Source organism: Diplotaxodon limnothrissa, linkage group LG23 (assembly GCF_057381915.1).
Source record: "Diplotaxodon limnothrissa isolate DT_005_m linkage group LG23, D_limnothrissa_male_GT1.1, whole genome shotgun sequence".
Taxonomy (NCBI): Eukaryota; Metazoa; Chordata; class Actinopteri; order Cichliformes; family Cichlidae; genus Diplotaxodon; species Diplotaxodon limnothrissa.
This window is the reverse complement of record NC_140617.1, coordinates 20,891,596-20,905,740: the sequence shown is the minus strand read 5'-3', so window position 1 is coordinate 20,905,740 and position 14,145 is coordinate 20,891,596. Positions and strand designations below refer to the sequence as shown.

The 14,145-nt window shown below is 39.4% G+C and overlaps 2 protein-coding genes across 3 annotated transcripts in view; one reads left to right on the top strand and one right to left on the bottom strand.

Annotated features, from left to right (window-relative positions):
• The window catches only part of lipt1 (lipoyltransferase 1), a 24,913-nt gene extending 23,663 nt beyond the window's left edge, over positions 1 to 1,250 (bottom strand). For both annotated transcript variants that reach the window (XM_085348517.1, XM_085348518.1), the window contains exon 1: positions 782 to 1,250. The gene's annotated coding sequence lies outside the window, so the exon portion shown is untranslated. The remainder of the gene's footprint in view (positions 1 to 781) is intronic.
• LOC146607968 (solute carrier family 22 member 6) lies at positions 956 to 14,145 on the top strand. Its single transcript, XM_085348507.1, has 10 exons — positions 956 to 1,364; positions 3,094 to 3,191; positions 4,229 to 4,383; positions 5,684 to 5,852; positions 5,935 to 6,037; positions 8,874 to 9,019; positions 10,618 to 10,829; positions 11,206 to 11,314; positions 12,245 to 12,496; positions 12,725 to 14,145. Exons 1-10 carry the CDS (start codon positions 1,068 to 1,070, stop codon positions 12,804 to 12,806), a joined length of 1,623 nt encoding a protein of 540 aa, XP_085204633.1. The 5' UTR covers positions 956 to 1,067; the 3' UTR covers positions 12,807 to 14,145.

Here is a 14,145-nt window from a genome sequence, read left to right as displayed (position 1 = left end):
TTTGTTGATAAGTTATCTGTAATACAACGCAGGAGGTGTAGCACACGCTTTTCCATAGCTGTGGACGATGCAGGGAATAAAAAAGCTTCTACAGCAGCTACACAAAAGAGAGTAGAGCTTTCACATCATCATATATGACAGAGTAAAAACGAAAAAATGTATTTTTCCCCCCCACGCATTGCTGCTTGCGTGTTTCTACATGGACACCCCTTAAAGCTTGTATAATTAAACTTTGGTGCTTTTAGGCACTAGAGTTGTAAAAGGCTATTTTAGGTAACTGCATCCCTCTCAAAACATGAGCTGATATCGATTAGATTTTCTCAGCCATGTTTCGGGTGTAGGATGCCACATTAGCTCTTTAAATGGGCCTCTAGATGCTTAAACACCATTGCTGGCAAGCTGCATTTGACCTGTGGTCAGCTAGTCAAATACTGATAATATTAACTATCAGCAGCCTGGTATGACATCTATGATGCCTATCCAACATGCCTCACCTGTGGACTCTCAGGGTGTCGGACATTAACTGAAGAGTTAATACTAAAACTGGAACGGAGCAGTCTTATGCTCCACAGTAAGTGTTACATCATCTTTCCCTTTTTATTTAAACTCCATCTTTCATCATCCTTTTTTCTATTTAAACATCACCCCTTGTCTTGGTTCTTTTTTTCTCCAGCATCCATATCCTCCTTTACTTTTACAAAACCCCTCATTTCCTTCTTCAGTAATTTTCTCCACTGTCTGCAGAGCTTAATTTATTTTCTTTCATTGCCTCTGGCTGTACCTTCTCTTTTCCAGTACAGGTGGTCCTGGTGCCGGACCGCACATGACCTCCGGGTGTCGCTGTACCGCTGTACTGAAAATAGTCCCCGCTGTCGGGCCTTATGGAGAAAAGAAGGCGTAATAAAGTTGGCCCTGAATATAAGCCGCCTCCTGCTTGACAGGTCAACCACTTTCTTGTGACAGCAGCAGCTGTTCAGACCTGACCGGCACGCGCTGCTCAGAGGTCTGCTGGAACAACATGTGGAGCTCCTGAAGAGTTCAAAGTTGTGAGTTTTGAAGTTTCCAGCATGGTAAAGGTCAGGATGAATCAGCTTGTGGGAGACCAGACAGGCCCGCTCATGTCCCCGCTGCAGCTCTCCGTCTACTGGCGCCTCGCTCTAATCTTCTTCTTCACGGCTTTCCTCTTTTTTCTGGACATTTTCACCACCGCTGTGGTCGCTGAGACATGTCGCCATGGCAATGATACTGGCACGTTTGCTTCGTGGCTTGAAAAGTTGGCACCGAACAAGGAGGAAAACCAATCAGCGCTCAGCAAGGTTTTAAAGGACGACGCCGATTGGAGGACAGAGAGCGGGATCCGAGACGTGAGTGAAGATTATTTTCATTGAGAGGTCTGAAGTTGTAACACAGTCATGAATACTGTGATGGTGCAACACCTGGGGATATTTTTAAGTGCGTGTTTCTTATTCCCTTTACTGTTATAGTTATCTCATGGTTTAAAGTGTAGGCCTAAATATAGTTTCAGACACATTAGAAATGAACTGTAATGAAATGAAAAACGTGCAATTAATAAACTTTAGATTTTCTAGTTATATAACTTTCAGTTTTTGACACCACTGAAAGGCCAGCTTGGGGCCTCTTTCACCAAACATTGTTTCAACATTAAATGATCGGTTTAAAGTCTCAGCCAACATGCTAACTGGACAGTAATCTGCATTACATAACAGCAACTCTAGAGATTAACATGGTGTTAATGATCAACTTGAAGCTGTTAATGAACCATTTCTGAGGGTAAAGTAAAAAAAGCTAATTTTCTGTAAATCGTCTGTCATTAATCGTAACTGAATTTAGCCATGCTTAGCATAAGCACGTGTTGTAATCTTTTTAACTCGTTATAGACATTTGTAGTCATGTCTGGACCTCTATCTAGGAAATCCAAGAAAGGTTTCAGTATTTTTCAAGCACAGAATCAAAAATTTGCTAGTTCCGTCTTCCAAATGCACCTGTTCAACTGCTTATTAAAGCAAATTTCTGATCAACCAGTGGCAGCAACTCAATGCATTTACGCATGTAGACATGGTCCAGACAACTTGCTGGGCCAGCACCAAACTATGCATCACAATCGAAAAGAAAGGGTGATTTAAGTGAATTTGAATGTGGTTGTTGTGTTGTGCTCTTCTGGGATTTTCCCCCTCAACCATTTCTAGGCTTTACAGAGAATGGTCTGAAAAACACTGCAGTTTTCTAGGTGAAGAGGAAGATCTTGGAATGTACAGCATGTAGGTGCATTCCTGAATATGTTAGAAGTCACAAATTCTGAGTTTGCAATTGGAATTTTTTTTATGAAATGCCCCTTTAACTTGCATTTCCCACTCGGAAATCCAAAGCAGACCAACATACCACGGATTACTAACCCGGCTGAATAGGGCTGTGCGATATGACCAAAATCTCATATCCTGATAAGGCATTTATCGTCCTGATAACGATATAAATCACAAAAATTTAACATTCTCAGTAAATTCTGTGAATCTCGGGCAGCTCGACTTGCGTGAAGTGTTTCCAGCTGGGCGTCGTGTACCTAGAGTCCAGTGTTTTAACCGATGCATGAAACTATACATTTTAGACATAAGTTTTAACGGCTGCCGTTTTCTTTGTGAGTATTATTACACAGCGTGCTGCGGGGAAAAGCCTGTTCTAACGTTTGAGTCTAAGGTTTATTTTTTAGCACCTGACGGCTCTTTTTTGCTTTTCATCAGTAAATATTCTGCATCTTCCACGTGATTCAGTTTATTTTGAAAAGTCTCAACAGGATAAAAGGATTTTTGATTCAGTTCTTATTCAACTAGTAAAACACATCCAAACACATCCAAACTGATTATGGCCAAGTTAATAAACCCCCACAGCTACACATACACGTCATGTCTCTCATTGTAAACAGAAAAGTTAATCTTTGTGAAACTTGTTTCATTGCATCTTATATTTTGGTTCTCTGAGTGTATTCTGGACTTGAACATCTATATTTGCCTGTGTGTGTGTGTGTGTGTGTGTGTGTGTGTGTGTGTGTGTGTGTGTGTGTGTGTGTGTGTGTGTCAGTCAGTGTGTGGTTGGACAGACTGGTTGTCTTATGGTCAGATGCTCTTCATGACTGGTCTGCTGCTGGGATCTCTGTTTGGAGGAGCCATATCTGACCGGTACAACACAACACTTGACAGTCTGTAATACACTACTGGTCAAAAGTTTGGACCTTATATTTTAGATTCCTCAAAGTAGCTACCCTTTGCTTTATTGACAGCGCTGCAAACCCTTGGCTTTCTGTCAATAAGCTTCATGATGTAGTCACACTTCACAGGTGTGCCTTGTCAGGGTTCATTTGTGGAATTTATTGCCTTCTTAATGAGGTTGGTACCATCAGTGTTGTGTAGAAGTCAGGTTGGTACACAACTGGCAGCCTAATTTGACAACTGTTAGCATTCATATTATGGTAAGAACCAATCAGCTAAGTAAAGCGAAACAACAGTCTATCATCACTTACTAAAGGTCAGTGGGTCCAAAAATTTGCTAAAACTTTAAATGTGCTTTGCAAAAGCCATCAAGCGCTACAATGAAACTGGCTTACATGAGGACCGCCCCAAGAAAGCTGCTGAGGTTAAATTCATCCAAGTCACCAGCCTCAGAAATCACAAGTTAACAGCACCTGTGTAAGGGCTATTTGACCAAGAAGAGAGTGATGGAGTGCTACACCAGTTGGCATGGCCTCCACAGTCACTTGATCTAAACCCAATAGAGATGGTATGGGATGAGGTGGACCGCAGAATGAAGGCAAAAGGGCCAACAAATGCTCAGCATCTCTGGGAACTCCTTCAAGACTGTTGGAAAACCATTTCAGGTGACTAACTCATGAAGTTCATCAAGAGAATGCCAAGAGTGTGCAAAGCGGTAATCAAAGCAAAGGTTGGCTATTTTGAAGAATCTAAACTATAAAACATGTTTTGAGTTATTTCACACGTCTTTGTTCACTACATAATTCCATACGTGTTTATTCATAGTTTGACGCCTTCAGTGAGAATCTACAATGTAAATAGTCATGAAAATAAAGAAAAAACATAAAAAATTAGAAGGTGTGTCCAAACTTTTGACTTGTAGTGTATATGTCAAGTTTAAGTTAAAACAAACATTAGTCATCACTCATCTTCAAACAAGAAAAATCTCGCTGATGGTTTCTGTGCAGGTACGGAAAGCGTCCAGTACTGCTGATTTCCATGTGCGTGCACGCCGTGTGTGGCCTCGTTCCTGCTGTCTTTCCTCAACCACTCCTCTTCCTTATTCTTCGCTGCCTGACTGGAATCTGCTGCTGCTGCATCAACATCTGCGCCTTCAGTTTAGGTAACACAAGAAACCTAAAAGCATGATTAAAATGTCGTATCACAGATCTACTTTCATCCCGTTATATTGAGCTGTGGTCTTCATTGGACATTTTCTGACCATTAATAAGTTAATTAAAGAAAGTCAGTTAAATGTATGAGTATCCAACTTCAAAATGTTTTTAGAAGTGTCTCACAAAGTATGTTGGGGAGCCTGCAGTGTTTTGTGCGAGCTGGAAGGTGGTTCGTTATCAGACAGCCCTCAGTGGGCTTTGGGTCACTGGCTGGATGGTGACTTTAATTGGACCGTGGTGGGACATACTTACATAAGGCTGATAAAAAGCACGTGTTCCAGATAAAGCCATCTTGACCAGGTTGAGGCCTAATGAAGCAGGATTGCTTCCAGCAGCTTCCTAACCTTTGACCCCTACAGTGTTATGTGCAGACTGGAGGAAGCAGTCTATTCCTTCAGCTTTGATTTAATTTAGCAGCTAGCCTTTACATAGTAAGTCATGGACCCAAAGTGTAGGAAGACTCAGGGTCTTATAATTTAGCTAATTCAATATTTATTGTATTTATTGTATTATATTTCTATCCATTGCTTCAGCATTTATTGTCAGTTCTGACCTCCCAGCCCATTGTTCCTTCAGTGGGCTGGTTTCAGTCATTATGCAAATGTACTGTTTATAAGTTTGGGGAAACCTGCAGTCAGCTGAGACTGAAGAAGTCACTTGGATGAGTGACGAAACGTTTCTCCCACAAAATGCTACGTCCAGATGAACAGAATCAACTTTTGGAGGGGTACCTTTAACACCTTTTCTTTTTGAAATGATCACATTTTGTAAGTGGTGTTGTGGGTCAAAGAAACAAATACACACAGACAGAGATTTGGTTTATTATTCATTGTTTATTATTATTATCAGTTAATTTTATCTAACTCTAATTACCTTAGCTAACTAAGGTAAGTCATTATGTTTAAAGATGACTCTATGGAGACTTTTTATTATAGATTTATTATCTTTTTCCTTATGCATGTTATCTGACAGTGCTGTGTGCTAAAGATGAGTTTTAAATTATGAGATAAATGTATGTATATTTAAGTTGGCCAATCAGAAGGAAGTGGGCATTTAGGGACTGGAGCTAAAACAGTTGGGCTTCAGCAAGGTTCAGTATAACATAAAGAAGGGTAGTTTTTAAATAATAAATCAGGTAAAGCTACTCTAATAAATCTTAGAAGCTTTGGAGAGCAAGTTCACATTGAAGATAGCACTGAAACCTGCAGAATTTAAATTGTAGACTGTTTTAAACTGTTTGCGTTGCAGCAGTGGAGTGGACTCCCCCTGATTCTCGGCTGTGGCCGCCGGCTTTCCTGCCATTCTGCTTCAGCCTGGGGACAATGGGTGGAGCTCCTTTGGCCTGGCTCAACCCTACCTGGACACGTCTGCACCTGTCACTGGCTCTGCCTCAGATCATTTGTCTGCCACTCTACCTGTAGGCCAACACACCTGTTCACCTGTGGTAGCCTCATTTAGACCGTTAATAAAGGAAGCAATAACAGTTTTTCTCCTTCAAGTTCAATCCCAGAGTCTCCCCGATGGCTGTTGTTAAAGAAGAGGACAGATATCCTGGACCGTTACCGGAGCAACAGCCCTGCAGATAACCAGCGCTTGGACCTGGTAAACAAACATTTGCCTCATTTCAAATCATAAATGTCTTGTGTTAACAAGTAGGATTATTCCTTATTATAACCCAGCTCCTCTTTGTGTTAGTTTGATAATGTTTAACTGCAAGATATAAAGAAACAGATGGTCTTCTAAAATAAGTTGGAAAATGGTCAACAATAGATGGAAAGGTTATGTAATGAGAAAGGTGCATTAAAACTTCTGCCGTCACTCTTTACGATGCTCTTAAAAGAACATCTCAAGGAAACTAACTCTATCAGAGGTAAACTGGAGAGGGGTCGACCACTGTTTATGAATTCTGTCATCTGTGGTCTGTAAAAAGGCTGTAGAGCTTTGGTGTCTATGACGTCTTGTAGCACTAATGTGCAGGAACACTGCTTAAAACCATTGTTTGATGGATTGAGGCTGACCTGACAACCACCCTCTGGTCTGACCAGAATCTGAGATTCTCTTTGGAAATTATGGTCTTCTGGGACCATACTGCTTATTATCAGCACACAGTTTAAATCACTGATGATAGGGGAGTGAGTGGGTGGGTGGGGGTGTTAGTATCACATGACAGCTGTCTGAATGACAGCCTGAACATGCTGTCATTCAGACATGCCTATTTGAGCAAAGGCCTTGCTTTCTTCAGGAAGACAAAACCACATCGTACTCGTACTCCAGCAGCGAAGAGTCCAGATGTTAAACTAGCTGAACCCTGAAAACATTTGAAGAATTTTTCTACTGAAAACTACAAAAAACAACAGGCTCCAAACTCATGCAGGGGGGAAAAAATTGCAGCTGCTTTTCGGCACAGCTATTACATAACAGGGGATTCAGTGTGGTGAAAAACATTCCCTGTATCAGCATTTTTGAATGTGTTGGCATCAGAAACACAGACTAACAAATCGATTGTTCTCATGGGAGTTTTTTCTTTCAAACATTAGGTCAAAAAACAAACAAACAGTTTTGAATCAACAGCTGGATCATTTGTAAGTGCTTCCAAGCTGATAGCCACCGAATCAGTGATTTTTGTACAGTAACTTAAAATTCAAAAATTTACAGCTGGTTCAGTCTGGATCAGGTGGGATATATATATATATTAGGGGTGCAACGATACACAAAATTCACGGTTCGGTTCGGTTCGATACTTTGGTGTCACGGTTCGATATTTTTTCGATACAAAAAAATGTTCAAGCATTTTTAATTTGTCATTTATTAAAATTATAAATATATATTTTAACTCAAAAGTACAGTTTTTAAATTTAACCCTAACCCTTGTGCATGTTTTTTATTTTGACAGCGAATGCACACCTGCGGACCACTTATGTGCAGCCCTGGTTATTTAGCTCGTCATATTGCAGCCACAGAAATTATTTTGTCCATGAAACCATAAAGCTGCACTTTCTTTTTGCCTTATAGTCTGATTTGTCATAACTTCTCCGTTTTGTGGTAAGCTTTTCTTTGGCTGTCACTTCTTCACCCTGACCTGTCTTATTTGGCTCAGCAGAACTGAAATGCTTTTACACACGCACTCACATAAGCTCAGCGATTCTCTGCGCGATCAACCTCTCACATGTTTAAGCTTGCTGCGGGAGATTTCACTTGTCATGTTTCCATAGTAAGCTAACGATTAATAAGACGATGTCAGAGGAATTGGTGCACAAATTATCATCACTCACAGATCAGTGCTGTCGCTCTCTATACACAGTTCGCACGATTGCAAAGTGAAAGCAAAAAAACAAGCGCAAATTCAAACGCGACTTCAATATGTCACATATTGACAGTGGCTCACCGATGCCAATGACATAATTACCCAGCTACATTTCTGAAAGAATGCAAAAGCATTGACATATATTTTTCCTACAATAGCCCGACGGGCAGGGAAGAGATAGAATTTTGGTAGCCCGTCTGAAAAAAATCGCTAGCTCCGGGACGTCGGGCTAGCGATATTGCAAGCCCTGTATCTGATTGAGGAATCACTCATCTTTGGAAAAGAGAGTTTATTACAGAGAAATGGCTCTTTCCAAAATAAAAGCTATACTATCCGCTTCTTCTGGGCTATATTCTCAGCAGCATAAGGAGAATCATGTGCTAACAGCTGTCTAAATGACTCGGCTAAAGTTAGTAGCATGCTTGCTTTTTTTTGTCTGCTTCCACTTGTCTTTGCACTAGGATGATGTCGGCGTAAATGTGCAGTCATATTCGTTGTGTTCCCACTAGTGCTTTCAGGTTAATCTCGTTGAAATGACCTTAACGCCACAACACGGCAAATCTCCGTTAACGAGCTACCGCCGATCGCCCCGTGCATGGGGCTAGACGGCCAACACGTTAACGAGCTAACTGCGCTAACATACTAGTTCACACCAATGTAATTGAGCATTGCATGGCACATCCAACATACTGTTTTACTTTAGTCCATGACTCGCTTACCTTCAGGGTCATACGTCACATGAAAACCAAAATAATTCCAAACGCCAGATCTGAATGAGAGTGGGGGAGGTCCATGTTAAAAGGAGAGCTTAACTTCTGTCTCGCTAGCTTGCCCTGCGCTCTTCCTTCTGACTATGCTGTCTGTGTTGAGCGCTCAGTGGATCTGCGCTGGACAGTGCAGCCTAGGCGGAGTAGTCGAACACAGATTCACTGAGCGCTCAACACAGACAGCATCGTCAGAAGGAAAATTGATAAAATAAATTACAAATGTTGTATTGTTCGATACATATGCGTACCGAACCGAAAGCACTGTATCGAACGGTTCAATATCGATACGAATATCGTTGCACCCCTAATATATATGTGTGTATATGAATAAACATATATAAAATAATCCAGCTGTGTTTGTGTGCAGCTGTTGGACTCCGCCTGGTCAGACTTGCAGAAAGCCACCGAAGCTCAGAGAGAAGACCCTGTGACTGGAGATCATGCCTCCAGTGACATAATCCACTTGAAGCACCCAACTGTCCTGATGCGATTGTTTGTCATGAGCTGTGTGAGGTACCTACTGCACACGCTCCATATGGGACACAGCCCTTTATAACAAAGATAAATAAACATATGAATATTTTCACATCAAATTATTAGATTTAAAGTCACAATATTTGGATAATTATATCTCATATTAAATATATGAGATAAAATTATTAACTATTTGTAATATAGTTGTATAATAGAAGGCAATTAACCAATTAACGTGGTACGACAAAATGCCCGTGTAACGAAATCCATTTGCGAAATGTGTTTCGCTGTTCCACGTGAAAGACGTATTGTTGTTGCAGTGCGCTATTTCGTGTGCTTTTTGTTTGCAATTAGCATTTTGTTCATTCATAATGGGGCCGGCATGAGGCATAAATATGAGTGAGTTTAAAAAAATGTTAAAAAAAATATCATTGCACAGTGTACATACTGTACGTACATTAATTAACGTAAATGTAAGTTTTAGTTTTTAGTGTTTAGAATTAAATTCCACACCGTTATTTACATGTACACGTACGTATGTGTGCATGCAAACGTATGCTTTCTTCAGCCTCCACCAAGAACTTTGTCTTCAGCCAGCATCGCCTCACTCAAAAGGCGAAGGAAAAAGGTGCTTCGACTTACGAAAATTTTGACTTACAAAAGAAACGAATTAATTTCGTAAGTCGGGGTTCCACTGTATATATATGTATGTGTGTGGATGGATGGATGGATGGATGGATGGATGGATGGATGGATGGATGGATGGATGGATGGATGGATGGATGGATAGATAGATAGATAGATAGATGAATCTTTTAGTATTGCATGCAGAATAATTTGTAAAACTGGAATAAGGGAGTTTAAGGAACGAGAATAGACTGTTCTCAATAAGTCTGAGCCTCCTCTTGTTTGTGGCCAAAGGTAACAGGGTTATATAATACATAAACAACCGGTGTGAAGTAACAGCATTTCGTCATCAGGGAGCTTTGGTTTGTGTGAGTTATAACACCAGGCACACAGGAACCTTAAGCTGATATCATTAAAAGTCCTACACTTGAGTGAGTGTTTGATGGATAAAAGGCTGCTGAGGGTAAATTTGTATTTACTAATTTCTATTTATACGGAAAACTGTGAAACAAAATGAAGGAAGTGTAATACTCTGTGTGCAGTACAACCAAACTGTGGTTAAGTTTGAGCAACAAAAAAACCCCTTCAATATGCTGAGTTAAACTTTTACAGGTTTATGTCAAACAAACCTTAATCAGAAACGTTGTCACAGTTTTGTTTTAAAATTCATCATTGTTTAAAGTGTTCACTTACAAGTCCAGAGGAAACCTTGATAGATAAATAAATAAATTAATTAATTAATTAATTAATAAGTTGAAAGTGAAATAAAAAAAGAAGAAAATTCACAAAACAAAATACTGGTAAAATAAATACAATAAAATAAATAAATAAGGTGAAATAAATAAAATAAATGCAAATCCATCAAACAAAATAAAGGAAAATAAAATAAAAGGAAAATAAATAATAATAAAAATGCAAAAATTAAAATTCACAAAACAAAATATTGGTAAATTAAAAACATAATAAAATAAATGAATAAATACATAAATAAATGTCCTGTCATCCTCCAGTGCGGCATCAGCTTTGACATACTATGGAATTTGTTTGAACATCGGCTCATTCGGTGTTGGCGTTTACTCCGCCCAGTTCTTTTCCGGGCTATCAGAAGCTCCCTGCTTGCTTGTCCCATTGGTTCGTCTGGGACGCCGGCCAATGAGCATGCTCGCTCTGTTCCTCAGTGGAGCTGCCTGCTTCGTGTCGTTACTCCTGTCCAGGTACAATGGTGAGTCCTCCGCATTTTCAGTATTTTAGGTTAGTTCATAATCACTTTTAAGAGACATTAAATATTAAATTAAATTAAACTAAAATGAACACAACATTAAATAAAAACATTAGAAAAGCATCTGTTCTTAGGATTCTATTCTTGAACGCCACAATAGGAGACTGTGTTAAAAGCTCTTGATGACAGTTGCTCTTTGTCCCAGGCAGTCGATTTATTTAATCTATTTAATCAATATTTTTAGTGGGAGAAAATACTGGTATTTAATATTGGTAGAAAAAACATAACATTAGTGGGAGTAGGTGGAATCATTCTATATGCAGTTTGCAGCCTCCAATCAAATCTGACCACCATCTCTGAGACTGGTACTCTGATGCAGGTACGCCGATGCTGGTTATGAGTCTGGCTCTGTTGGGGAAACTCTGCGTCCTGGCTGCCATCTTTATCTCCACTCTGTACAGCATTGAACTGTTCCCCACTGTGGTCAGGTAGAAAACAACACAACACTCTTTAATGCAGGTTTTCCACAAGCAGACATTCCTCTAATGTTCACTTGAGCCTGGCTTCAAACTTAAAATGTCCAGATTTACTGCAAAATAAACATGTTTATAACCTGTTTAATTTACCTCTTTCTAACAGCCTTATGGGGGTGGAGGTACATGTCTTATAACGCTTGTATTAAAAATTTGCTGTTTTTTAAAAATAGGGGCGTGGCCTCTTTGACTGACAAGTAGGTAAAGACACAGACAGCTGTAACTGCTAGCTGTCTGCTAAACTTCACTTAAGCTAAGCAGTCTCTGGACTGGACCCCTGGACCAAGGATGGATCAAGGATGGTAACCGGTTCTGCTGTTACAAAGTGTTTGTGTTATGAGCCACGGCAGATGTTGTCCTTACCAAAGCGAAAATATCAGTCAGATTATAGTTTTCTGTTTTTTGGCAATTTGGTTACTAAATAGTTGTGAACTGAAATCTACCCATCATCTTTTTCACGTACATAGACGAGCAGTTTCTGGAAACGAAACATCAGTTTAACAACATGTATCTTCTGTATGAAACTTCTCTTTTGTTGCATGGTGAACCAAGGGCACCATAAACCCCGTCCAGTTGTACACATTAGTTAGCCTATAGAGGTATGATTTAACTTGAAAGCAAAAGTTGTAAGGTTGGTTTACTCTCATTAAGCATATATTTCCACACCATCTGCTTCTTACTTCCAATACTTAGTTGAGCGATTTGTTTATGTATGATCTTCTAGCTGATATTGAAGTCTTGCAAATTTAATTGGTCCTATTGGTTTTTGAGCTACTTTTCATCTGAGATTAGATGTTGAGATGTCGGGGCAATTAAACAGCATAGCAGAAATCTTCTCTAGCCATTGTTCAATAAGAGTATATATTTTTTTGTTTTTAAATCCAGGCAACGCTGTTTATCACTGGTCAACCTGTCTTTCCGGCTCGGTTGCCTGGTCAACACCCTCGTCCCCGCAAACCCTGACGGAGCAATCTCCTTGGCTGCTATGGTTATCTACAGCAGTGGACCAATCATATGCTGTGGACTGTGCCTGCTGCTGCCGGAAACCAGTGGTGTCCCACTTCCTGACTCTGTGGCGGACTGCAACAGGCAGCTACAGCCCCACCAACCTGCCATGGATGCGCTCTGGAGGACAGAGTGAGTTTTGGTCGTTTTGGTGGCAATAACTTTCTTTAACGTTCTTATTTTTTTAAGTAGTTTACAAAAACCAGTAATAATGGCTGTAAAACCCAGAGATGTACATTTGTTTTTCAGAAAAACAGCTACATTTGTAAAATACAAAGAAATATAAAGAAATAAAATATATGACATCACATGTGAGTTGCCTGGCTCGTTCACAGCATCTCCTGCTGTGTGATTTTTCAGGACACTGGTGAGCAGCCAAACCAGCAAAGTGGAAACGTTCCCTGTGGAGAAAGACAGCACAATTTCAGCACTGCTGATATGAATGCAGCCGGCAGCTTTCAGTTACTGCTTTGATATTAATTAGACCAAAAACAAACATGAGTTCATGTTAGAGAAACTTCATACCTTGAAAACACCAGCCGGCAGGTTGAAATTATTCCCTCTTAGAGGATGTTGGAGGATTTCCAAGACTTGAAAGGCAGTGTGTTTTATTCTTATGCTGTTTTTTTTTCCTATTTGTTACCACTTTGCGTTTTTATTATTGTGAAAATAAATTGAACCAAATGCTGATTTCCTTTTATGTTTGTTAATCAGCAGTTTTGGGTTCATTCATTGTTTTATGAGTGTAAAAAGACATTTTAAGTTAGAGTTTTGAAATAAGTATGCTTGAGCCAGTGCTGTGCATAATCATAATCTCTATTTAATGAGAATTGTTTAGATTTGGTTTTTACAGGGATTTCTCTGACTCTTTTAACAATGTTACAAACTGTAAATGACAACATCCAGAAAAACTCATCCATCTCTTTATTTCATTCTTATCCTGTTTTTGTACTCAATTAAGGGGAAAAAAGGACATATTTGAAAAATGGTCATATTTAGTGGTTTCCTTGTTCTCTTTTTGTTAGCTTTATGTAGCGTTTCCAGTCTTTTTTTTTGCCACTATCCCAGTTTTACATGTTGTCTGATTTTGAGTTTGATACTTACAATATATTTATGGCCAAAGACCACAAATATATGCTTGTATACACAAAAAGACAATACTTAGTTCCACACTACCAAGTGTACAAATGCAGGTTTGAGCTTCCACTAATGGATTCTGCTGCATCCCATTGGGCCATTGAGTACCATAGATGTGCTGAGTACACAAACTGTAGTAACTAGTTGTTGTTACAAGTATATTCTCTATGTTATCCACTATTCCAGGAGATGCCACTATTTTCCCATGTTTCATTTGTTGGTCCTGTCCCAGACATGTGAATGTCACATGCTTTGGAGGAACACATTTTGGTTTGCTTGGAGTTTTCTCAAAGAAACAAAGAGAGACAGAAGCAGGGTGTTATGAAGTGGAAACAATAAACAGCTGAAATGTGAAGCTGCCAATAAAGTTTAAAATAAAAAATAAAAAAGCTGTTTCATGTTAAAGGAGCCACAAGGGTAACAAGTAGGTTTAGAGTATCTTCATCATCTCTAGTATCAGTTTCTCTTAGATTTAAAACTAAAAACAGACAAAAACAACAAAAATGTTGATTTCAGATGTAATTAAATGTTTTTAACAACTGCAGGTATGTTACAGTATTGTGCCTTTGTTGTGGGTGTTAATCTTTAAATGTGTTTTTTTTAAATAAATTTGTGCAAATATAATATAATTGACCATAACAGGA

Coding starts and splice junctions, on each gene's coding strand:
- LOC146607968 (XM_085348507.1), top strand. CDS start 1,068: ATGGTAAAGGTCAGGATGAATCAGCTTGTGGGAGACCAGACAGGCCCG. Junction 1,365..3,093: donor CAGAGAGCGGGATCCGAGAC/GTGAGTGAAGAT, acceptor TGTGTGTGTCAG/TCAGTGTGTGGTTGGACAGA. Junction 10,830..11,205: donor ACTCCTGTCCAGGTACAATG/GTGAGTCCTCCG, acceptor ACTCTGATGCAG/GTACGCCGATGCTGGTTATG.